Below are 24,558 nucleotides of genomic sequence, written 5' to 3'. Positions count from 1 at the left end.
ATCAACACTGCCTTGCTGATTCTGAGAACAGTATTGTGTTGTGTGAGTGTCCTTGTTCTTAGGAAACACACATTACAGTATTTGAGTATAAATATTTAATACTTGTTAGGAACTTTATCAAATGGTCTGACAAAATATGTATTTATACACATGAAAGTATATATACAAAATGATAAAGCAATGTGATAAAATGTTAATATTTGAGAGAAATCTGGGTGAAGAATATATGGAGTATTTTTGTACTATTTTTGCAATTTTTCCTGGAAGTCTAACTTTTTAAATATTTTTATTTTTAAAAAGTTCTTTTACCTTTTTGCATACATTTAACATAAATTTCTACATACATATCGTAATGAGTTTTGACATATACTTGCGTGACACTATACCAAATGGAGAGAATCACACATATCACCTCCAGTGTTCTTTTATGCCCTTTCAAAAGCTGACAGATAAAATAGTATGTACTTAGCATGTATATGATGCTTTGAAGGCAACGTATGGAATGACTACACTTGGCTCATTAACAATACATCCTCCCTGATTACTCTGTGGTGAGAACACCTCAGACCCACTGCTGGCATTTTCCAGAAATACAACCTATCAGATGCCATGTTAGACAACAGAGCTCTTGAACTCCTTCTTCCTGACTGCAACCCCTTGACCCTGCAACTCATTCCTCCTGACTGCAATATCCCCACTCGGCATATAACCACCACCATCCCACTCTGCTTTTCTGAGCTTGGTATTTTTAAGACTCTGAACACAAGTGAGATCACATGATACTTGTCTTTCTGTGTCTGGCTTACCTCACCTAACTAATGTCCTGTAGGCTCATCCATATTGTCACAAATGACCAAGTTCCTTCTTTTGTGTGGCTAAGTAATATCCCATGTGTATAGATACTGAATTTTCTCTACTCATTCATCCACTGAAAGGGGTGATTCCATATCTTGGCTACTGTGAAGAAAGGTGACCTACTGATGTCATTTCCTTTGAACATATACCTAGAAGGACTCCTGGATTATACAGCAGCTAGGAATATTTTTGAGAAACCTCTGTGCTGTTTTCTATGATGGTATATGCTAAAGTACACTCCTGCCATCAGTGGGCAAGGGATTCCTTTTCCCTATATCCTTGGCCAATACTTATTATTTTGTCCCTTTGAAAACAGCCTTTCTAACAGGTGTGATATATTATCTCACTGTGGTTACTTGAATTTCTCTGATTAGTGATGTAGAGCATTTTGCATTTAACTGTCAGCAATTTGTGTTTTTGGGGAAAAAATGTCTGTTCAGCTCCTTTGCCCACTTCTTAACCAGGTTACTTTTTTGTTACTGGAGTTGTTCTTTACACATTTGGGGTATTAGCCCCTTATCAGACTTGCACTTTGCCAACATTCTCTCCATTCCTGCAGGCTGTCTCTTGACCGTATCGGTTGCTTCCTTGGCTGCACAGAAGTGTTTTAGCTTGGTGCAATCCCATTCAGCTATTCTTGCTTTTGTTATCTGTGCTTCTGAGGTCATGTCATTGCTAATGTCTTGTAGCATTTCCCATTTTCTAGTAATTTTGTAGTTTGGGGTCCTGAGTTGATTTTGTAAGTGATAGAAGATAAAGGTCTAATTTCATATTAAACGTATGGATATAGGTTTCCTGACACTATTTATTGTACAGAACATTCTTTATTTTTGGTACTGGGGTTTGAACCAAGGGGTGCTCTATCACTGAGCTACATCTCCAGACCATTTTTATTTTGCAACAGGGTCTTGCCAAGTTGCCCAGGCTGGCCTTGAACTTGGGACTCTCCTACCTCAGTCTCCCAGAAAGCTGGGATTATAGGACCGTACCACCATACACAGCTTCCACTGTGTATTCTTGACATCTTTGTTCAAAGTCAGTTGGCTATAAATGCATGGATTTATTTCAGGGCTCTCTTTTCTGCTCCACTGGTGGTTTTTTAAGCCAGTACCATGCTGTTTTGATTCCTACAGCTTTACAGTATACTTTGAGGTCAAATAGTGCAATTTCTCTAGCTTTGTTCTTTTTGTTCAATATTGCTTTGGCAATTCCGGGTCTTTTGCCACTCCATGATTTTTAGAATTTTTTTGTTTCTGTGAAAAACCATTATTAGCATTTTGATAGGGACTTCAGTGAATCTGTAGATCACTCTGGATAAAAGTAATTCTTCCAATCCATAAGTACATGATCTTTTCCTTTGTGTCGTCTTCAATTTTCTCCCATCAATGTTTTTTATTTTCAGTGAGATGTTTCGCCTCCTTAATCAAATTTATCCTAAGTACTTTTTTGTAGTTATTATGAATGGAACTGACATCTTGATTTGTTTTTCAATAGTTGGTTAATGTGTAGAAATCATACCGATTTTTGTATGTTTATTTTGTGTCCTGTAAGTTTACTGAAATTGCTTATTAGATTTTTTTTTTTGAGGGGGGGGATGAGTCCTTAATATTAATATGTAAGAATGTGTCAAAGACACCTTGCCTTTTTTTTTTTTTCTTTTTTTTTTCTTTTCTTTCAGTGCTGGTGATCAAACCCAGAGCTTGCTGCATGCCAGACAAGTGCTTTACCACTGAGTAACATCCCCAGCCCAACAGGGACAATTTAACTTCTTCCTTCCAAATTTGGATGCCTTTTCTTTCTCTTGCCAAATGCTCTGGGTAGGACGTCTAATACTATGTTGAAGAGAAGTGATGCAAGTAGGCACCATTTTTCTGTTCTGGATCTTGGATTGTAGGGTGAGCTTTCAACTTTCCCCAGTTGACTGTGTCAGCTATGAGTTTCTAATGTGGCCTATCACTGCTGAAATATATTCCTTCTATATGTAATTTTTTTTTTTTTTTTTTGGCAGTGCTGGTGATTGAACCCAGGGCCTTGTGCTTGCAAGGCAAGCACTCTACCAACGAGCTATCTCCCCAGCCCTTGTAATTTTATTTTTTAATCACGAAACGAGGCTGAATTTTGTCAAATGCTTTTTTATACATCTATTATAACGATCACACAGGCTTTGTCCTTCATTCTGTTAATGTGGAGCAGCATTTTATTACGTCATACCATCCTTGTATTACCAGGCTGAATCCTACCTGGTCATGGTGAACAATCTTTTTAGTTGCTGTGGAACTCAGATTGTTAGTATTCTACTGAGGATTTCTGCACATTTATCAGGGATACTGGTCTGTAGTTTTCTTTCTTGGTGGTGTCCTTGTCTGGCTTTGGTATCAGGGTAATGATGGCCTAAAATGAGCTGAGAAGTATTCTACACTCTTCAATTCTCTTTTAAGAGTTGGGAAAAACTGGTACTTGGTCTTCAGTGTTTAATAAAATTCTACAGTGAAGTCACCAGGTTCTTGGCTTTTCTTCAATGACAGACATTTTATTACCAATTCAATCTCCTTCCTTCATTATTGATCTGCTCAGACTTTCTATTTATTCATTATTCAGTCTTGGTAGATTGTACCTGTCAAGAAATTTACCTACTTCTAGATTATCCAACTGGTTGGTACATAATCATGCATAATAGTCACATATGATCCTTTGTATTTTTGTGATATCAGTTATATCTCCCTTTCGATTTCTGGTTTTGAGTCCTCTAATTAAAGGTGTATTGATTTTAGTCTTTCAAAATCTAATTCTTTTTTGTTTGTTTAGTCTTTATTTCTGCTCTGACCTTTTTTTCCTTTCTACTACAAACTTTAGACTTAGTTTGTTCCTAGTTTTCTAGTTCCTTGAGTTGCAAAGCTAGGTTGAGCTCTTTCTTCTGTTTTTGTTTGTTTTTAATTTGTTAGATGCAGATGGACAGCATGCCTTTATTGTATCTGTTTATTTTTATGTGGTGCTAAGGATTGAACCCAGTGCCTCACACGTGCCAGGCAAGCGCTCTGCCACTGAGCTACAGCCCCAGCACCCTTTCTTCTATTTTGACATCGGTAGATATTACTGTAAATGTCAGCCTTAGGACTGCATTTGCTGTATCCCATACATTTTAGTTTGTTGTGTTTTCATTTTTATTTGTTTCAAGAAATTTTTAAATGTTCTTTTTCACTGACCCACTGTCAGGAATATGCCATTTAACTTTCATATATTTGTGAATTCACCAAAGTTCCTTCTGTTATTAAACTTCCTGTTTTATCCACTGTGTCAGAAAAAATATTTCAATCTTAAATCTGTTAAGACTTGATTTGTGGGTTAACACATGGTCCATGCTGGAGAATGTCTATGTTCCATTGAGAATGTGTATTTTGCAACTGTTGGTTCTATTGGGTCAAGAGTATAGTTTTTAAGTCCAATGTTTCCTGATTATCTGTCCAGATGAACTGTCCATTTGCTGAAAGTGGACGGTCAAAGTCCCCTATTACCGAATTGCAGATAATCTCTCCCTTCAGATCTACTGATATTTGATTTATTTAGGTGTTCCAATGTTGAGTGCGTATATATTTGCAAAATCCTCTTGCTGAATTGACCTGTCATTATATAATGACTGGGTCTCTCCACAATCTTTTACTTAGTCTACTTCATCTGAAGTAGGACAGCTACTACTCTCCTTTTGTGGTTTCCATTAGGATGAAACATCTTTTCCATACCGTCACCGTCAGTCTGTGTCCCTACCAGTGAAGTGCGTCTCTTGAAGGCAGCATGCAATTGAGTCCTGTTCCTTTAATCCACTTCATCGCTCTGTCCTTTGGACGATACATTTGCATTCGAGTATTGATAGATACAGACTTAACACTGTCATTTCAATATTTTATGCTTCGTGCAGATCCTGTTTCTTCTTTCTTCTCTTGCCGTCTTTGTGGTTAAGTGGTTTTCTCTAGTGATCGGCTCTGATTCCTTGCTTTATATTTTTTATGTATCTGCTTTGAGATTTTGCTTTCTAGGCTTATGAAACACACAGTTATAAGAGGTCATTCTAAACTGATAAAAATTTTGGTCACGAAAAACCTCCACGCTTTTACTCGCCCCCAATATCCTGAAGTGTGAGTTTTGCTGGGGATGGAAGCCATGGCCTCAGCGCATGCTAGGCAAGGGTTCTATCACTGAGCTACATCCCAGTCCCATGTTGAATATCTGACGCCATAATTTACATCTTCTATTCATATCACCTAAAAATTATTGCAGCCATTATTTTGTCTTTTAATTTTCATAAGACATAAGGGATTTATACATTGCCATTACAGTATTATTCTGAATTTGACCATGATCTTAGTTTCACCAGTGAGTTTTATACTTTCAGATGTTTTCTTGTTAAGTCATTAATGTTCTTTCAATTCAGTTTATTAAGAACTCCCCCTAGCATTTCTTGTTAGACAAATGGATGAAGACAAACTCTCAGCTTTTGTCTGGAAAAGCCCTTCTGAAGGACAGCTTCAGCTTGCTGGGTAGTATTCTTTGGCAGATTTTTTGGTTTTTTTTTCCCTTTCCCTTTGCACTAGAGTATACCACCTAGCTCCCACCTGGCCAGCAAGACCTCCCCTGGGAAGTCTGCTGTTAGCCACCCTGGAACTCCCTTATGTTATTTGTCTTTTCTCTTGCTGCTTTTAGGACCCTCTGGGTTTGGACAATTTGCTTACAACATGTTTTGGAAAATCTTGTTTGTATTGAATCTGACTTCAGATGTCTGATCTTCCTGAATCTGGGTATCTACACCTTTCCCCAGGCTTACAAAGTTTTCTTTTACTATTTCTCTCCCACTCATTTATCTTTCTTGAAATTCTGTGACTCAAACATACACTTTTCATGTTGCCCCATAAATCCTATGAGCTTTCTTCATTCCTTTTCCTTTTATCATTCCCCCAGCCTGGCTATGTATTTTCAAATAGTCTGTCTTCAAGTTCAATTATTTCTCCTCCTTGGATTCTACTACTGATATTCTCTGTCACTTTTTTTTACTTCATTTGTTACATTTTCCAGTTCCAGGATCTTAGTATTTTAATTATTACATTTCTCGCTCTGGTCATTTATTGTTTTCCTCATTTCACTGAATTTGTCCTCCAGATCTTCTTAAAAAGTTTGCAGAGCTTCCTGAAAACAGTTACTCCAAACCCTTAGGTAGTTCAAACATTTCCATTTCTTCGGGGTCCATGTGGGCACACTTCCCTCTTTAGTCATGTCACGTTTCCCTGGTCATTCTTGACTTTGTTATCACGTACTGATATCAGTGGTAGAGGCCTGATGTTATTAGGGTCCAGGGCAGAGTCCTGTGCTTACTTCCCTGTCTTCCTCCCAAGTGGATGGTATCTCTTCCTCCAAACTATGCTGTCTGGGTTCAGAGGAAGGGAGATGCAGGTAGTAGAACACTGTACCTTGAAAGTCTTCCTGTGCGACAACTATGATCTCTTACCTGGTTTCCTTAGTCCTTGGTTAATTATTTTCCTACATGGACACTGGTTTAAACTCGTGTTTCTGTGTGGGGACAACTGCTAGAGAGCCTTGTCCACTATCTTGCTCTGCCCTCTGAAGTCTAACATAATTCTGTGAAGTTAACCCAAATCTCGCTTAATCCTAAAGACCCAGGACCTGTGAGAGTGCTGACTGCAACTACGTAGAAACAGACTCTCTGAGGCTTTCCTTTATCAATTCAAAACTCTTGAGGAATGAACAGGAAAACCTCTGTAAGTATTTAGAATATCCTAAGGGAATGTTTCCACTGTTCCACTTGTTACATCATGGGCAAAGCAGGTAGGAGCCTGCCACAAAATGTTGATTTTCTCAGAAAAACAGCCAACAGAGAATGCTTACTGTACAGAGTGCTATTACTGTCCCAGTGAATCTCTACAATAATTTTAATCTCCATTTTAAAATGAGCAAACTCAAAAACTTTCATTATTATTGAGCTATGATTTACTTTGGAAACAAAGAGGTTAACGTACTTGGGTGGGGTAGAGAAGAACATAAAGAGAGATGACAATATGTACTTTATAGAATTATTACAAATATTTAGTGGAGTAGATTTTCTTAAATAATTGGAATAGTTCCTGGTATATATAAAGTCCAGTATTCTTTTTTTTTTTTTTTTTTTGCGGGGCGGGGGGTAGCCAGGGATTGAACCCAGAGGCACTTATCCACTGAGTCGTATCCCCACCCCATTTCACTTTTCTATTGAGACAGCATCTAAGTCACTTAGGCTGACTTTGAACTTGCAATCCTCCTGCCTCAGCTTCCTGAGCCACTGGGATTATAGGCATGTGCCACCACGCTCAGCTAATATTTTTTAAAATCAAATAATTTTCAAAGACCATACAGCTAAATTGCACACACAGTAGGGATTCAAAGTCAGACCAAATGACTCTGACTTATTATTAACCGGTAGTACTATTATGCCCCACGGCTATAAGAATTGCTTGAAAAAATGTTCACCATGGACCTGAACTTTCACCTATTCTCCTGAAGTGAACCTACATTATCAGTCCATCTGTAAGGTCTAAAGATTTTCACAAGGTTTCAAAGATGTGAACCAGTGCTTAGTATGGCATGGTGAGTTGGCAATGATTAAACAAACTTTCCCAGGCAGCAGACAGCAACTGCCAAAAGCATGTTGATGATGCCTACCCTAAGCCCACTGCCAAAGGAAATCTAATTTTCCTAAGGAAGAAATCAGCAATCCATACATTTCTTGAATCTTCGAAAATTTCCTGTACTTGAGGAATCCTAATGTTCACTAAGAATCTAACAAAAATGAGGAAAATATACTTTACTTGATGTACTCACTTACCCATCCTCCTTTAGTGGGTTTCTAGGTGCAGGCTCTTGCTCTGAAGAATGGTTAAGAATAAAAAAAAGGTTCAACAGAACCAGAGAACATACTGATATTTTGGCTGGTCCAAGATTTTGCCACAAAATACATAAGGCAGAGCTGGAACTCTAATGTCAAATTCTCTTTCTATAAAGTTATAATGAAAATTATATTTGATGCAAACATTCAAAGCAACAACAACAACAAAAAATTGTAGAAACTTGAGTCATTAGATTCATAGGTAAAGAGGGAGAATGTCACAATCTGCTTAAACTGCATCTACAGCTATCACCATTACGAAGTCCTAAAATTTATTTTTAGCTTAATTAACTAACTACACTATTTAGAAAGAAGTATTGTCAATAAAACTATATTCTTGCAAACTGCCTGCAAAAAGCTTTAAGAAACGTGCCCATCATAGTTGGATATCCCCTTTGCTCCAGCTTTCCTCAGATTAAGTCTTGGAATATGAACCTCCCACATCACTGTGATGTCAATATCAACTCTCTTAATTCCTAACTTTTAAAACAGTTAGAGGAGCTGGGGCTGTGGCTCAGGGCTTGCCTGGGCATGTGTGAAGCACTGGAACCATCCTCAGCACTGCATAAAAAATAAATAATATGAAGATACTATGTCCCTCTACAACTAAAAAAAGTATTTTTAAAAAACAGATACAAAGGTCAATTTTAGAAAATAGTCAACCCTTCCCAAAACAAAAAGCTGGCAACAATATTCCTATTACAATCCCAAAGTTGGAACATGAGGAGAGTCAAACCTTAGAAGCTGCAGCTCCACTGACCTCAATAGGCACTCTGTGTCTCTTTGAAGGTCTCAGCCCATTTTTGTTCTTCCTCTCACACACATGCTGTGTGCACACACCCACACACTGCAAGTCTCAGAGGATGAGCATCAAATTCCTTTGTTAGGTGGTAGGACAAATGTGGATTACTTTTTCTTAAATATACTTTTTGACATTTTTCTCTTTTTCCCATAAGGAGTCCAAAAGCTCTAAAAATAATGATAAAGGATTAGTCCTAAATAAGTCCTCATACGAAAGAGGGAAGAAAAAGGAACTGTGGAATAAAAGCTTTAAGTATTTTGTTACCAGAAGGCAAAAATGATCACACAAGTGCAGCAATCTGAACTCCTGACCAGTTATTGATCTAATGTAGCAATGTCAGATAAATTTTTGGAGCTAGCAAGAGTATCACTAATCATTATTTTCCTATTCATTACATTTCAGTATTTTCCCTGAGATTTTGCTACAAAAATAACCTGCAAATAAATACATTTTACACTTTCTACTTATTATGAAATCAGAACTATTCCTCAAGAAAATCGAATTTTGTTCTTTGTTCTAATTTTCTTTCATCTCCTTCAATGTGTTATCTGCACGTCTTTCCTCTCTCCTAGATAAATATTGATAACCCCTAACCTGACACTCAGCGTTCATCCTTGCCAGAAGCAGAAAACCCACCTCCACCTAGAAGTGGAAGTTGTGTCCCTTCATAGGACAACTAAGGATCATGTGTTAGAGAAAAAGTTCTTTCAGTCATTTGCCTGCCTTATGCAGGTTACGTCCTAAGTCCTTGTCAGTACATTTAGCATTGGTATATAGAAAACAAAAAAACACACACACATAACAACCTGTTTTCCACCCCAACAACATCTACATGATCCCATGTTGAACGTCTTCTTCTGGTTTCAAAGACCATTACGTTTAATTTCGTTCAATAACAGATAAGCAATTTTTCCCATTCTGAGCGCCTGGTACAGCTTAAGAGTCTTATTCAATGTCTGTTTCTCATGTCCCTTTTCACTATATCCTACTTGTTTTATGCAGTGGCACACCTTAACTTTTCATTTCAAAACTGTGATAATTTAAAGGGTGTATAAACCACTGAGTCATTCAGGAAGTCATCTATCTGTGCACTATGCAACCATCACAAACACAGGGTAAGGAAAATCAGGTTCACAGTAGAGTTTGTTCAAAAGGCCTGTGTATTAATTTTTGACAACATAACAATAATCAAACACCCAAATGTTTTCTAATCAACATCAAGCTGTGTAACTCCAGGGTAACTAACTGTCCAAAGAGGAAACTGATTGGTGACTGTTGGGGGGGGGGGAAGCACAATCTAAGACAGAACTCTACATTAGGATCTCTGGGGGTCCCTGACTCTCCCACTTTCAAGTGCAACAGTCTAGGAAGCAAGAATGTCCTGTTCCTTCTATGAGCTACAAACCAGGAGGCAGCCCCAAGGGTGCACGCACCAGCAGGATGAATGCAGAGCGAGTCTCATCAAGTCCCCTCCAGCCCATCCCTTGGGACAACCACCACCGTAAGAGAGAGATCCACTTTCCACTGCTCTGCTATCACGACACTGCCTGCACACTAGACCAGGCTGTCCTTTCTTCTACCTTTAGGGCCTCAAGGAGACTTGTTTCCCCACGCAGTTCAACTGCTAAGTTCAAGGTGAGCCTGATACACTGAGTTTGAAACCAAAAGCCTTGTGTCTGGGACAGGAGGCAGGGGTAACTTCTTGTTTGGTTCGGTTAGATAATTAAGGCCTTAGCTCCAAATTTCCATCTGGTGAAACACAACATGATTTATTAACCAGGACTAAAGACAAATGCCTCCCTCATTTTTCAGCCTGGCGTTTCCACTTTGGAAGATGAGCACACGAGTCCTGAAGACCCACATTCTACGAACTCGGCTCACTGTTCATGTGACCAAGGCACACAAACCACCTGCTGCTGCACGGAAAGTGGGCCCACGCGGAACCCCCGTGAAGGGAGTGCAGAAGGCCCCGGAGGGCAGGGCTTGCAGTGTGGGCTGCTGCTTTTATTCTTATTCAGATCAAAACTTCTCCGCACCTCAGTTTTCTCCTCTGTAAAATGTCCACGGTAGTCTTAATCTTCCTCAAAGTCAAAGGGTCCTTTAAGAAAACAGCATGTGAAGATTCTTTAAAAATCAAAGTATTTCAAACAATGCATCATTAACAACCTTGGTTCTTCTCATATATTTAATTACATCATGAACCTTAAATTGAAAGTCATCATTTTACTGACTTCTGTAACTTCCTACTTGTTCAACAAATATTTATGTGTGCCCATTATAAAGCACTCTGCTGGGATATTTATATTCAAGTCCATCGAGTTACTAAGTATATTCAATGTTATGCAAATAAGAGTCAGGAAGGAAAAGCTTAATAAGGAAAAATAGAACAAAATTTTGAAGTATATCCTTGTTACTAAATACCTCATAATACAACATGTGTTATAAAGTTAATGCATTATAATTTAAGGTTATATTTGCTTTCATAATGAATTTCCCCCAAAACATAATCCTCTAAATAATTATTCTATGAAGGAATATGGTTCACGATGAGAAGATAAAAGATGCAATAGTTCTGCCCCTGGAAGTAAAATTAGTCTTAATAAAGTATTCCAAATGACCAGTTCAAGCAGATAACCTATCCCCTGATTCTTGTCCTCCTCTGGGATCCCCCAAAATATCTACTAAAAACAAAACAAAACAAATAAAATTCAGACAATTCTTAAAAGATGTGTTCATTACTCCTATTTATAGTCAGTATAAGTTGCATATGAAATCTGAATTTCTACTTCACTCAATATCTGCACAGAATCAGCCCAAAGGCAACCTAACCAAAATTCACTGGGCTAGTTGGGTGATAAATATGCATAACTTTCTGTTCTTATCTCAAGTGCTAGGTTTGCTAAGAATGACAGAACAAAACAGTATACGACCAAACACAAAACAAGAAGGGAAACCTAAACAAGATAATTAGATCATTGCCTCCTTTCATCAAATGGACAAATAAAATCTATCCGAGAGTTAATTATTTTGAGAATAGTCTCTAAAACATAATGAGCTTCTGCACAACTAAAGAACCAATTAATAAAAAAAATTTCAAAAATCAAATGAAATAAAGCCAAGTAGTAAACTTTTCATTCTCCAAATGATCACAACTATCCATTTATTATTTCACTTTATTTATTTATTCAGTCAGCAACTATTTATTGTAGCTGTACTCGGAATTGTGCCAGATACCAGAAATATAATAAAGAACAAATCAGATAAAGTTCCTGATCTCTCAGAGTGTAGAATAGTCACTGCAGAAAGGCAGGAAATAAACAAGTAATTTCTAAAACCAATTAAAAAAAATAATACATTAAGGGGGCACGCTATTTTTAAGAACAGCAAAAGAAAAAAAAAAAAAAAAAAAAAAAAAAAATGGCACACATCATTTAGATTCTAAGCAAAGGGAACAGGGCCACAGCCCTGAAATGAGAAAAAGCTCTGCCTTACTCTCCTGGTGCAACAACCTTCACCGAAATCCCTTGTTTCATTCTCAGTCTAATCCGTTCTTCACAAGCGATGGTCAGTTTTAACAAATATAGCAGACACCAGACCTCACCTACCAGGTCCACCTCAGCAGTCCATCTGAGTTCCTCTTTTACATGCCACAGACAAACCTGTCAAAACACCTCACCCACCAGGCGCTTTCCTCATACTTCCCCCTGAACTTCCAAAGGTTAAACATAACGTTAGTATGCCTCAATTATGCGCAAAGAGCTAAGTGATTTATACCCAAGAGTGGAAGCAGAGACGTGAAGCCAGGTGGGAGGCAGGGAGAGCAGGCTGACAGTGCCAAGCTGCATTTCCAACTTCAAATGGGCTGAGAGGTAAGGCTCACATAAATAATGAAGCTACTTCACTTAGAGTACATCATGAACCTGAGCTGCCCTGGAAGAGAAGATCATCTGAGGGCTTTCTCCTCATCCTTTCAATGGCTGGCAAAGAGGAACTGGGGTGAAGAGCAGACTTCCAGACTCCAGAGCCACACCACAGTGCATGGTACACCCAGTCTCCATTTCACTCACCTCTGCCATCTTTAAAGTTTTATCATTCCCTTGTTGGCTCTTAAGTAGTTTTCTTAGCATTAAAATTAATTTGGGTAACATTTTGCATCTCCAAGTTGTGTGAATGTCTTAATATAGTACTATAATTTTGTGAAACTGCAAATAAATAACAAAAGGCCCAACAAAGTTTACTATCCTCAGAGTACAGAAAAACTGAAATTAAGCATAAAAGATTTTTTCCTAGGATTTTATTGCATGATTCTAAAAACCAGCTACAAAGAAGCCTGCTTCAGAGTTGCACAGACATGATTCAGATTACTTTTTAAGATATACTTTTGCTATTTTTAAGAACTGTAATATAAAAGTTCCACAAATTGTTAAATTTCCAACATAAAGACTATCAGGAGACATGTTAGCTTACACTGCTGGGTCAAAATGATCATGAAGATACTGAAATGAAGTTTCTCTTGTCATCTGCAAGCATAACAGGAGACTTCAGGAACTTTCTGCAAACATGTTACTGGCTGGGAAAACAGTTCTGCATGGTGCTATTTGTTATAGCCACAGAAACCTGTACAAGTGAGTGTACTAACACAGTGCATAATGGCAGAGTTCCATTAAATGCCACGGCAAGCTCAGAGGCATCTGCTCAATGCATGCTCTCCACATCACGAAGCTCATGAACAACGCTCAGAGAAGACAGCGTAAGTCATGATACTGTGGGATGCCATTTTCACACTTTAACTCTGGAGTACATCTGATAGTGTTGGTCATTCAAACAAAAAAAGAAGTCATACAGAACTTTATGAGACTAAATAAATTCTTTTTTTCTTTTTTTGTGAACCAGGACTTTACTTGGTGAAACCAAAATAAAATAAAAGGAAATCAAATGCTGAGACTGGTATGAGATACCTCAATGTAGCAAATGGGAGATACCCCCAAACAGCTAAAAAGGTTGAGTCCACTGATCACATGCTACAAAATCAAGAAGTTGGGAAATCAAGTGATTTCAAGGTCACAGAAAAGAGAGGTAGAGGTAGGTGTAACTAGCGCTCAAGGGTTCTGACTCTCAGATCTCTTCATGATGCTATACAGTCCTATTTAACAAAGCTCCTGTTCTAGAGTCAAGTAAGGAAATATTTGTTTTGCTCCAACATTATTATATAGTCAAGATCTGCTCCACATAAATGTTAACTGAGCCTTAAAGCATTGAGAGAACTGAAGTCTCTGTCTGGGGCGGTTTATATCTAAAGTAATATACAAAAATAACCATGATACTAGACTGTTTTAAAAAATAGAAGCAGAAGGAGGGAAGTTTTATCAAAATAGTACAATGGAAGTTCAGATCATAACGATTATTTCTGGGTAGAAAAATGAGAAATTTTCAGGCTTGGTCAGTAATGAAAGATTATCAACATCATCCCAATGTTGGCAGATAGCAGGAAAAAAGGAACAGACATTCACTATAGCCAGGAAAACAGTTAAATAATCACCTGTCAGAATTAAATCTACCAAATTTTCAGCTTAATGAAAAATACAAAGTCTGAAGCACACATTAAATGAAACCACAGAGCACACTCAGACAAATGCAGACTGAAAGACTCTATGAGACTTCAAAACATCAATGTCATAGGAAAGAAGTTTTTCTAGATTTAAAAAGATCTGCAATGTGTAAACACTGACAAAATCTAATTTTGAAAACAAAGCTATAGATTCTAAAAGTTTTACTGCAAACAGCAAAAACACAGCTTTAAAACACCCAATGTATACCCAGCAATATTTAACCTCAGCTCAATATATGGATATATTTTAAAAAAACAATCTTGATTCTTGCTGACTTCAAGTCAAAGTAGCTGATGCAAAAATACATGCTGACTGTTCTTGGCCACAAACACGCATCTTAAGTACATACGCATTAGTAAAGTCTCCACCTACGGTCCTTGAACTACCAGTGATCATGAGGAGCTTGCTGGTAGCCTAGTTCTGCCTGATAAGCTGAAGGCTGGGAGGGATGGTGAGGGCAGAGGGAAGAATCAGATGCAGCTGTCCACCAAAGGAAGATAAACCACGCAGGTGGTCCGCAGTAAGGAAAACGAGAACCATTTGGTTCAGCAATCCATCATCACACACAATTAGTTTGATCATGATGCTTAACCTAAATCAACCTAATTCTGTTTTCTTGAAACAAGATCATTTTTGACCCAAAGCCACAAAAAAAAATTAATAAATAAATAACCAATTTGGTAACAGAAGCAAAAATTTGTTTTTACTGGTTATTAACACTCAATAATTTTTTTCATTAGAAGACTCATCATTGTATAAAGTAATACTAGCCAAGTGCTGCAAAATTTCTGCATTTACAGATTAAAAAAAAATTGAGTTTAAAGTCCATCTATTAAAACCTGTCCAAAAGACAGGTGTTTGAACTAGGACTATAAAAGGTCAGAGAAATGATGTTCCTATTATTTCTAAGAGATTACTACTTCTGTCAATAGTACATAACGCTAATTCCTGATTCTTAGAGATTAGGAAACAGCCTAATTTAATATTCACAGCAAAAACCTTTCTTTAAAATGCCTTCCAACAAAAAATCCAAAATCATCTTGACTGGGACTTAACCTTTTATTGGTAGAAAACTGAAAGGGGGACTAGCCCAAAGGACATTAAAGGGTTAAGCAGCAGACACAAAGGTCCCTGACAGCCTTTAACGCAAACTCCAAGGCGCAATCTCTTCCCAAAGAAGACCTGGCTTCCCCACATCCAATTCTTTCAAGACACATATCTAGTTCCACCTCTGCAGGCCTGCCCACCCGGAGTATCACTGTGTTCCCACCTACACCTTCTCACGGCCGTCTTCCTTCAGTCTTCTGCCCCCAACTCCACTCCCAGTAAAGCTGGCTACCCTCTGCTTTACATCAAGGAAATGCTTCCTACTTCAGGTATAAATCTCTTTCCAAAGTGATACAAAATTTTATGCATCCCTTTCATAAAGTCCTTGAGTTCACCAACCAAGAAACTTTGTGGAGGATTTTTACCTCCACTGTTACACTAAGGATAAAAGGAGAAAACGAAATCTTTGGTCTGCATGCTAAATTGATTCATTCTTATAGGCACAATAGAAAGAAGAGAAGCATAAACAATTTTGATGAGACAACCTAGTAAGATGATGTGTAGGCTACTGAAAATATACAAGGAAGAGCTGGGCATGATATTCTTCATAAAGAAAGTCCTATAAACAATGTGTTCTGAATCACACCAACCTCTGAAGGACTACTGTTATGTTATGGGGTCTATCTTGTTTTCGGATGTCTTTGGCTAGAATTTCTGCAAACATAAATGAGAAACCACTGAACCAAATTATTTCCTTAAGTTATAAGAATCATCTGATCAAAACAATCAAATTACCAGTTTCATAAGCAGACATACCTGTTCTCCAATAAGTCAACAAAATGTAGTACAACAGGTACCTACTACATGTCGGGTCCTGATTAAGGTGATTGCTCTCATTTCTCAAACTTCTGTGAAGGTCTCACAACTCAGTTCTCGTATTTGCTGCCTCTCCCCCTTGCTGCTAGCAGCCGTTCACTGTGAGGTCTCAAGCAGCCTCCCTTGGCCAATTCCAAGGTCCACACTGGTGAGCCTGCACTGCTTTCTCTTTCTGTCAAGTCATCAATATTCCTGGTCGCCAAGGTTCACAAACATGGTATTATTTTCTCTTTCTCTTCTATATCCCTACATCCAATAAATCACCAACCACACCACTTTCCCTGTGGGTTCTCTTTCTATTGGCGTCCCATTTCAAGCAATCCTACACCAGTACTTCTCAAACCTTTTTTATGGTGGAGGAGTGTGTGTGTGACAGGGATTGAACCCAGGGGTGCTAAACCACTGAGCCACATCCCCACCCCTTTTTAATTTTCATTTTGAAACAGGGTCTCAGTAAGTTGCTTAGGGCCCGGAAAAATTGCTGAGGCTGGCTTTGAACTTGTGATATTCCTGCCTCAGCCTCCCAAATCACTGGGATTACAGGTATGAGCCACCACTACCGGCTAGTGATTGCCTAGGAACCACCTGAGAATCTTGTTAAAATGCAGATTCTTGTTGAGGAGATCTGGGGTGGAGCCTGAGGTCGTGCATTTCTAACATGCTCCCAGGTGAAAAGGCTGCTGGAGCAGCAAAGTGCTAGAATGTAAACCCTTCGGGGGACAGACTACCCTCCCGGGCGCCATATTCCCTGCAGGGTGACAGGTTCCATGAGTACTCAGTGAACGAATACACAGCAGTCAGGACACAGAGCCAGAGAACTCCAGGAGTCCATGTCCAGTCTCTCCCACCACTGTGACTAACCCAGCCACCTGACGAGCTACCACCCGAAGCATGTGCTATTTACAACATTTTCAAGACTCAGCTCCTAACTATTCTTCCATCTGGTACGTTCTCTGTACCAGTCTAGAAAGAGCATGTCTTTAAACCAGCTTATCCCGACCACTTTCACACAGCTTCCTCGCCAACCCCACGCCACTGAGAGCACTTTACCCTAAGGTGCCGTCTATTCAGACGGACCTTTAGCTGCTTCATGTGTGCACACTGTGCTTTCTTAAAGGATCTTGAATGCTGAAGAGAATGGATTATGATTCCTCTCTTTTGATCAGTACAACACTGAGCATTCTGTGGGTATTCAAAGCTTGACGATTATAAATTGATTCCCCAGAAAACACAGCCAACATCTCTAGATTAAAAAGTTGAAGTGCTTTATGTATTACCTTCATCACTGTACAAAACCACTTTATTACTAATTAACCTTTCTGCAGATGAGGAAGAAGAAATAAACTTAGAAGTTTTCTGTTCACAGCTGAGAAAGCAAAGGTTAGTTGTTAAGATGTGTGAATTACTGATTATAGATCTATTCTCTACCCATCAGAGAAGGATTAAAATAAACATATTAATATAATGTATATGTAAAACAAACTAAAAGCATAGGCAACAAAAGATAACAAACTGACTCTAGTAAAATTACAAACTTTGTATACAAGGACACCATCAAGAGGGCAGAAAGACAATCCACAAAATGGTACAAAATATTTGCAAATCATGTATCTGATAAAGATTTAATATATTAAGAATTCCTACAACTAAACAAAAATCCAAACACCCCATTAAAAATGGACAGGGCTAGGGTTGTGGCTCAGTGGTAAAGCACTTGCTTAGCATGTGTCAGGCCCTGGGGTCGATCCTCAGCAACGCATATAAATAAATGAATAAAATAAAGGTCCTTCAACAACTAAAAAATATACATATAAAAATTTTTAAATAAATAAATGAAAATGGGCAAAGAACTTGAATAGACATTTTTCTGAAAATAAGTGGCTACCAAAGACATGATAAGATGCTTAACACCAGTACTTATTAAAGAAATGCAAATCAAACCAAAACACTACTTCACAACCACTAGTGTTGCTATGATTTTAAAAATGGAAAATAACAAATGTTGGTGAAGATGTGGAGAAATAGAACCCTTATACATTACTGTGGGAAACAGTCTGGTAGGCCCTCAAAAAGAGAAACACAGAACTACTGTATGACCCAACAATTTCACTCCTAGGTATGTAGGCAAAAGAACAAAACAGACTCAAAACATAACCAAACACCAAAGTTCATATCTGCATTATTCATATGAAAATGTAGAAGCAACCCAATGCATGCCAATAGATGAATGGGTAAACAAAATGTGGTACGTACATCCGATGGAACATTATTCAATCATGAAAAGGATTAAGCCAGATGCAATGGCACACATTTGTAATCCCAGCAACTACAGGGGCCAAGGCAGGAGGACCCAAGTTCCAGGTCAGCCTCAGCAACTTAGCAAGACCCTGTCTCAAAACAAAAATTTTTAAAAAGGGCTAGGGATGGAGCTCAGTGGTAGAGCACCCCTGGGTTCAATTCCTAGTACTGCAAAAAGATAATAAATGAATAAATATAAAATAAATAAAATTAAAAAAAATAAAAACTGATACATGCTACTACAGGATGAACCTGGGAGATCTCCATCACGATAAAGCTGAAATAAACCACAAACAAAAGGACAAATACTATGAGATTCCAATTAATATAAAACATCTAGAGTTGGAAAAACCCGTAGCATCAGAAAGTAGAAAGGAGAGGGAACAGAGAGAGATTGCTTAATGGATTTGATTTGTTTGGAGTGGTAAAAATTTTTGGAAGTGGATAGTGGTAATGGCTGTATAATACTAGAAAATGATACCACTGAATCGTAATCTTAAAATGTTTAGAATGGCAAATTTTATGTTCTACCATAATTTTTAAAATACTATAAAAGGACAAGGAAGGATGGTAGAAAAATAAGGATATAGCACTCTTTACTACAGCCCTGGGTTTAAGTTCTGACTGCCACGAATAAGCCATATGATTTTGAGCAAGTTACTGAATTTCTCTGGGTTTCGATCGCTCCATCTATAAAACAGAGATAATACCCACCTCACAAGTTGTTGAGAACTCAATGAAAGAACTTCTCAATCCCTTAGCACAAGACTTGTTATATAATAAATACCAGATAAATGGTAGATGTTATTATTCAAAAACCATTGTTACTCATCGAGTAGGTGTCTGCTATAAATGGATATCTAAAAGAACTTCATGATGTTCCCAAGACATTCTGGAATAAAGACTATAGTGAAGAGTGTCCAGCATCAGGTTATCCTCCTGGAAACCTGGACACTGTAGACCACAGGGCTGGCTCTCTTGGGAGGCCACTGAAATGTACAGAATGACACCTACACAAAGGGACCTTACTGTACACAGTGCCACCTTCAAAAAAAGGTACATGAAGAAAATAAGCTTGTTGGCCATCTTCGACTAATTCTACTGGCTTTTTTTCCTTGCACACTTACTTTAGAAGAAAGATCATAAGGGACTTAATTCCTTAGCAAAATGCCACGGGTGCCGCTTTGCCTAGAGGTCCTACGTGCAACCCCGGCACTGCGATGCCATCATAATAGAGCAGAGTAAGTTGTCTAAAAATGTCAAAATGATGGGAAATTCTAGGGGCATGAAAGCTCAAGAACCCTGCTAAATAATCTTGTATAACTTCTACGACACCTGCCTTAATTAAAATTAGATATTTTTTAAAAACAGTCTAACAATGCAGATTTGAATTCTAGGCAAGGTATGCTAGAGAAAGACACGACAAATGATTCCAAATAGATAACACAAATCTTAAGCCATTTCCATATCCTAAGATTGCTTGCAAAAAGTTACAAAATTCCTTCCGAGAAGTAATCCACCTAAGGAGGTTTTTATTGATACACACAATCTACACATGTAAGAGACTTGGATTCAAAAGGAAAATGAAAGTACCTCAAATGGCCAAAAAGATAAAATTTTAAGCTATTTTTAAATAAGGCTGGTTGTATTTGAAAAGGCTCAAGGCATCCTAAACTGGTGATGTTTGCACAACACTGGGAATGTAATTAAACCTGTCATGAAAAGCGCCTGAAGAATACTCCATATTGATATTTCTCACAACCCAACATATCCAAATTAAAAGTATTAACCACCACTGTAGGTTTACAAAGCTAAGATCTGGGAGTGCTATTGGCCATCTCATACTGTTACAATGTGTGCATGTGTGAACAAATATTTAACAACAAATTCCATCAATATGAACAACTGTAATGCACCAATAAAAAAATGTGGAAAAAAAGCACAAAGATCTGTGTCAACACCCTCAGGAAAGTCTTTCCCTTCCCAACAACAACAAACCTACTTAAAAACAAGAATTCTTTTAACATGTTGACCTGAAACACACACCTGAACTCCCTTCATTAAACCACAATCAGTTCTCAACTATCATAACAAATAATGGAGAATAAAAGCCTCCACAAATAAATTCTAGAAAGAATCCTTTTATCCCCCAGACCCTAGCAATCCTAGCACAGTTACATCAGGGCCATGCCCTTTCACCAGAAGAAAATAAAGAAGCCTGGCAATCGGTACTCCTTTTCCTAAACTTTTCTTTGAAAGGCATAGAGCAGAGTTTATGGTCCAGAGAACCTAGTCCTCAAAGAAACTGATACGACAGCTTTGCAACCGGATGCTACCGGTAATAAATTACCCAAAGCTAGGATGTCCTGCTTTTAAAAGTTCATACTAATAATGCCTGGCTGGTCATTAAGTCACACCACCATAAAGCTTAAATAAGTTGGTTCAAGTTTATTACAGTGAAAAGTATTTCTTATAATTCTAACGTGTAAAAAAATTAAAACACTATAAGTACTTCAGCACCATTAATAATCGCCTCGTTTAGAGGAAGAATCATTTTAAACACCAATTTGACCTTAACCTAAGACTGTTTTAAATCATGCCCTTTTTATCTGCCTGCTTTGTTGTCACTGAGAATTTCAATGTGCCACCAATTATGCTGTGACATGAAATCCACTACAAAGTAGCATTTTCAGACTAGTTTTTCAAGACCACCTTTACTCCTGAGCTCTCCAATCACTTGCCCACGATTTCGTCACACAGGACACCCGCGGATTTTCATGAAGTGGCACGGCTAAACATTATGTAAGCCAGGAAACCCATCAGCCAAAAGTTAGGGACATATGGTTCGAGGGCAGCGCTTTCGCACCGGGGCAGGCGACTTGTCTAAATGTCAGCATGTGGAGTAAAGTGGCGAACCCTCCCATCCCCGAGCAATTCAGGGCAGGAACTTACAAACATGCACCCACTTGGAAGCAGCTAAAACCAGGACCACATCAAACCAGCACCGTCCTCTGCTGTTCCTAGAAGCTGGAACGGTCTGAGCTCTGCACATTCTGTATGGGGACTGGGCCCGTTTAAGGTCACCTGGGGGGACTTGCATTGCGCTCTGCTACGTTACAACCGCTGGCCAGACTCGAACCCCTCTCTCCGCGGTGCTGGGCGCCGGGGCAGAAGCGCCTTCCGTGTTGGCAAACTTCTCCGGCAGCCACCCTGGGCGGCGGGTCCCACCCGCGCGCTCAGCGCGGCGCCCTCCACGTAGACGGGCGGCTCCGGGCCACCCGGACAGCGGGCGGCCGGCCCCGCACGCGGCGGCCAAGAGCCACGTCGGACTCGGCGGCCGCGCCGCCCTCCCGACGCTCGGGCGCGCCCGGCCGGGCCCCGCAAACTCCAGGTTTAAATGGCCCGAGGGAACCCGCGGGCGGCGGTCGTCGGAAACTCGGGAGAGCGAGCCGGCCGCCCGCCCCCGAGCCCGCGCCGCGCCCGAGCGCCGCGCCCGCCGGCCGCCCGCTCCCCCGCTTCCCCCGCGCGCGGCGGGCAGGGCGGCCGGAAGCGGGGCGCGGGATGACGCGGGGCGGGCATGACAAAGGGGCGCGGGCCGGGCGCGCGGCCGCGGGGGTCGGGACAGGTGGCCGGGCCCGGCGGGAACAATGGGGCCGCGGCCGCCCCCTGGCGCTCACCTACCTCCGGTGCCCTCCGAGTTCTCGTTGAGGCTGCCCGAGGAGTCGTGCTGGGCGCCCACGCACCCGCCCATGGGGCCCCCGGCCTCGTCCGCCACCGCCGCGCTCGTCCGGCCCGCCGCCGCTCGGCCTCCTCGGGCGCCGCCGCCGCGCTCCGGACAGGCGCGCCGCCCGCTCGCGCCGGCCCAGCCTCCGCCCCCTGGCCGCCCCACCCACCGCCTTGGCTCGGCCCCTTCCTCCGCGCCCGCCTCAGCCCCCGGGCCGCCAGCCCGGCAGGCCCGGCCCGCGCGCCGCGCTCGCCTCCGCCTCGGCCCCGCCGGGCCGGGCTTGGCCCATGCCGGGCGGGCCGCCGCGCCCGCCTCGCCCTGCCTCACAGCCGCGCACAGCCGCGTCCGGGCGAGCCCCGCGCCGCCGCCGCCGCCCGTCCGCCAGGCCCCATCGGCCCCCGCCCGCGGCGCCGCCCTCCGCACCCGCGCGGCCCTGGCTCGGCCCGGCCCGCCCGGAACCGCCGGGAGGGCGGGGCCGCGGGACGCCGCGCTCTGATTGGCTGCGGCGGGCGCGAGCGGCGGGGGCGGGGCGCGAGCGGAGTCGCGGGTCTGCGGCGGAGCGGGCGGGGGCCGCGCGGGGAAGAAAGGAGGGAGTCGCGCGGGCGGGCGGAGCGGGGCGAGGGGCGAGTCGAGTTTCGGGCCCGCTGGCGGCCGTCTGCCTTCCTGGGGCGCGGGCGGGCGGCTGGGCCCGGATAGCGGGTCCGGCGCGGGTGCTGGAGGGGGCGGCCCCGCTCCTCCGGAGTTGGAGCGCGGCTCCCGGGCTGGTACCGCGCCTCGGGGCTTGCCTGGCTGCGCCCGCCCCGGGCCCCGAAAACCCGGGGGCGTCACTCCGGTTGCTCCCCGGTCTCAGACCACGGGGCGAGGCGGCCGTGCGGCCGAGAGGAGCGCTGAGCGGGGCTCGCACCCACGGTCCGTGTCACCTCGCGGGACGGAAAATTCAGACAGCACTACTTCTCGGGGTCCCGCCTGCCGGCGTCTTAAGTCGTCTTTCGAACAACGTGAGGTGTAAATCAGTGAAAATCCTGCCTTCTCTGAACTTGGTTCGTTGACCGCGCCCAGCATTCTTGGCAGTGACCGCCCTCATCTGAGCCAAATTGTTAATGGTCCCTTTAGCATTGTGCGTCTCACTATGACGCCTTGAAATTTTCATCATCCTGCTTAGGCCTTTCTGAAGCTTATTTTTGCCGAAGAACTGTTTTAACTATCTGCTCCACTTTTATACCAGACTTTCTTTTTTTAACATCCTGGGTCAGCTTTTGCTTAGCGTTAAAAAAAAAAAATAAAAAAGAAATTTAAAAGTGAAATACCTAAGAAAGAGATGCTCTGCAGTTTGGGATTTGCATTTAAATGTATTCTCATACACTGCTGGTGGGAGTGTAAAGTGGTTCAGTCTCTGCAAAGCAATTCAACAGTACGGATCAAGAACCTTAAAAATGTTCATACCCTTTGACTCCGGATTACTACACATCTGGAAATCTAGGTCTCACCAACAGTTCAAATTTCAGAGACTTAGGTTCTTTGTGTTCATTTCACAATCAGACAAAAATGAAGGTTAAACAGTAAACAAAACCCTGAACTCATGTGAAAACAAATGTCTTATGAGAAATAGAAGTCTGCGGTATTGAACTTACACTGAAGAATTCGCTTTGTCCTCAGCTGTGGTCCCGAACTTTCAAAAAGAGCTTATTACGATCAATATTCTTATGAGTGTTCAGAGGTGGCTGAGATCAGGAGCTGTGTAACAAAGCCCATCTGATCTTTCTCATGTTGGCAGACAGACATTGCTTCATTTCCCGGAGAGAAGCTTGTATGCTGAATATTTGCAAAGAAATTGCTTTGTCCTGAATTTCGCTCTAGAAATTGCAGAAACCAAGACTTCTACAATGTCTATTAAACAGATGGTAGGCACCCAAATGAGGAGGGCTTTCTGCTGAGCCGTGAGGAGCTGGCACTAACAAGAGACAGCAATCTCCCAGAAAGAATCTCAGCAATGGTTATTCTCCACCCGCCTTCATCTCAGAGCAGAGACATACTTTACCAGGAGCAGAGACACATAGCAGTAAGGGACCCAGCTCTGCTATTAACTTCCTGGGTTGGAATCTGGTTTCCAACTTGTACTAGCCAAGTGACCTTAAATTTCTACAGCGCTCAGTTTCTTTGCTTATAAAAGCGGACCAATAAGATGCTGGAAGCTTCATGGGGACTCTACCTCATCTCTTCATACCTAGTACCTAAACTTCCTGCACAGCCCAGCCTATTTAATACCTTCCATAGGAATAGTGCATGCGGGTGTGTCTGGGTGCCTATGTGTTTGTGTACATGTGCTTTAAAAAAAAACTTTCTCCCAGTACGGGGGTTAAACACAGGGCACCCTGCCACTGAGCTACATCCTCAGCCCTTTTTAAATTTTTATTTTAGGACA

General features: G+C 41.3%; 1 protein-coding gene across 3 annotated transcripts in view; it reads right to left on the bottom strand.

Annotated features, from left to right (window-relative positions):
- Window positions 1–22,297, bottom strand: part of UBTD2 (ubiquitin domain containing 2) — a 65,837-nt gene extending 43,540 nt beyond the window's left edge. The window contains exon 1 of one of the 3 annotated variants that reach the window (XM_079145422.1): window positions 22,094–22,297. In XM_079145422.1, the coding sequence (XP_079001548.1) occupies window positions 22,094–22,163 (70 nt within the window). In that variant the 5' untranslated portion in view covers window positions 22,164–22,297. Of the gene's footprint in view, window positions 1–10,618; window positions 11,952–21,364; window positions 21,708–22,093 lie in introns of those variants that run through there. The other 2 variants (XM_079145421.1, XM_079145423.1) reach the window with 2 other exon arrangements.
- Between the last annotated feature and the right edge of the window lie 2,261 nt (window positions 22,298–24,558).

This window comes from Sciurus vulgaris, assembly GCF_902686455.1.
Source record: "Sciurus vulgaris genome assembly, chromosome: 6".
Lineage (NCBI taxonomy): Eukaryota > Metazoa > Chordata > Mammalia > Rodentia > Sciuridae > Sciurus > Sciurus vulgaris.
Note: the sequence above shows the minus strand (reverse complement) of the source record. Positions and strands in the feature narration are given on the sequence as shown.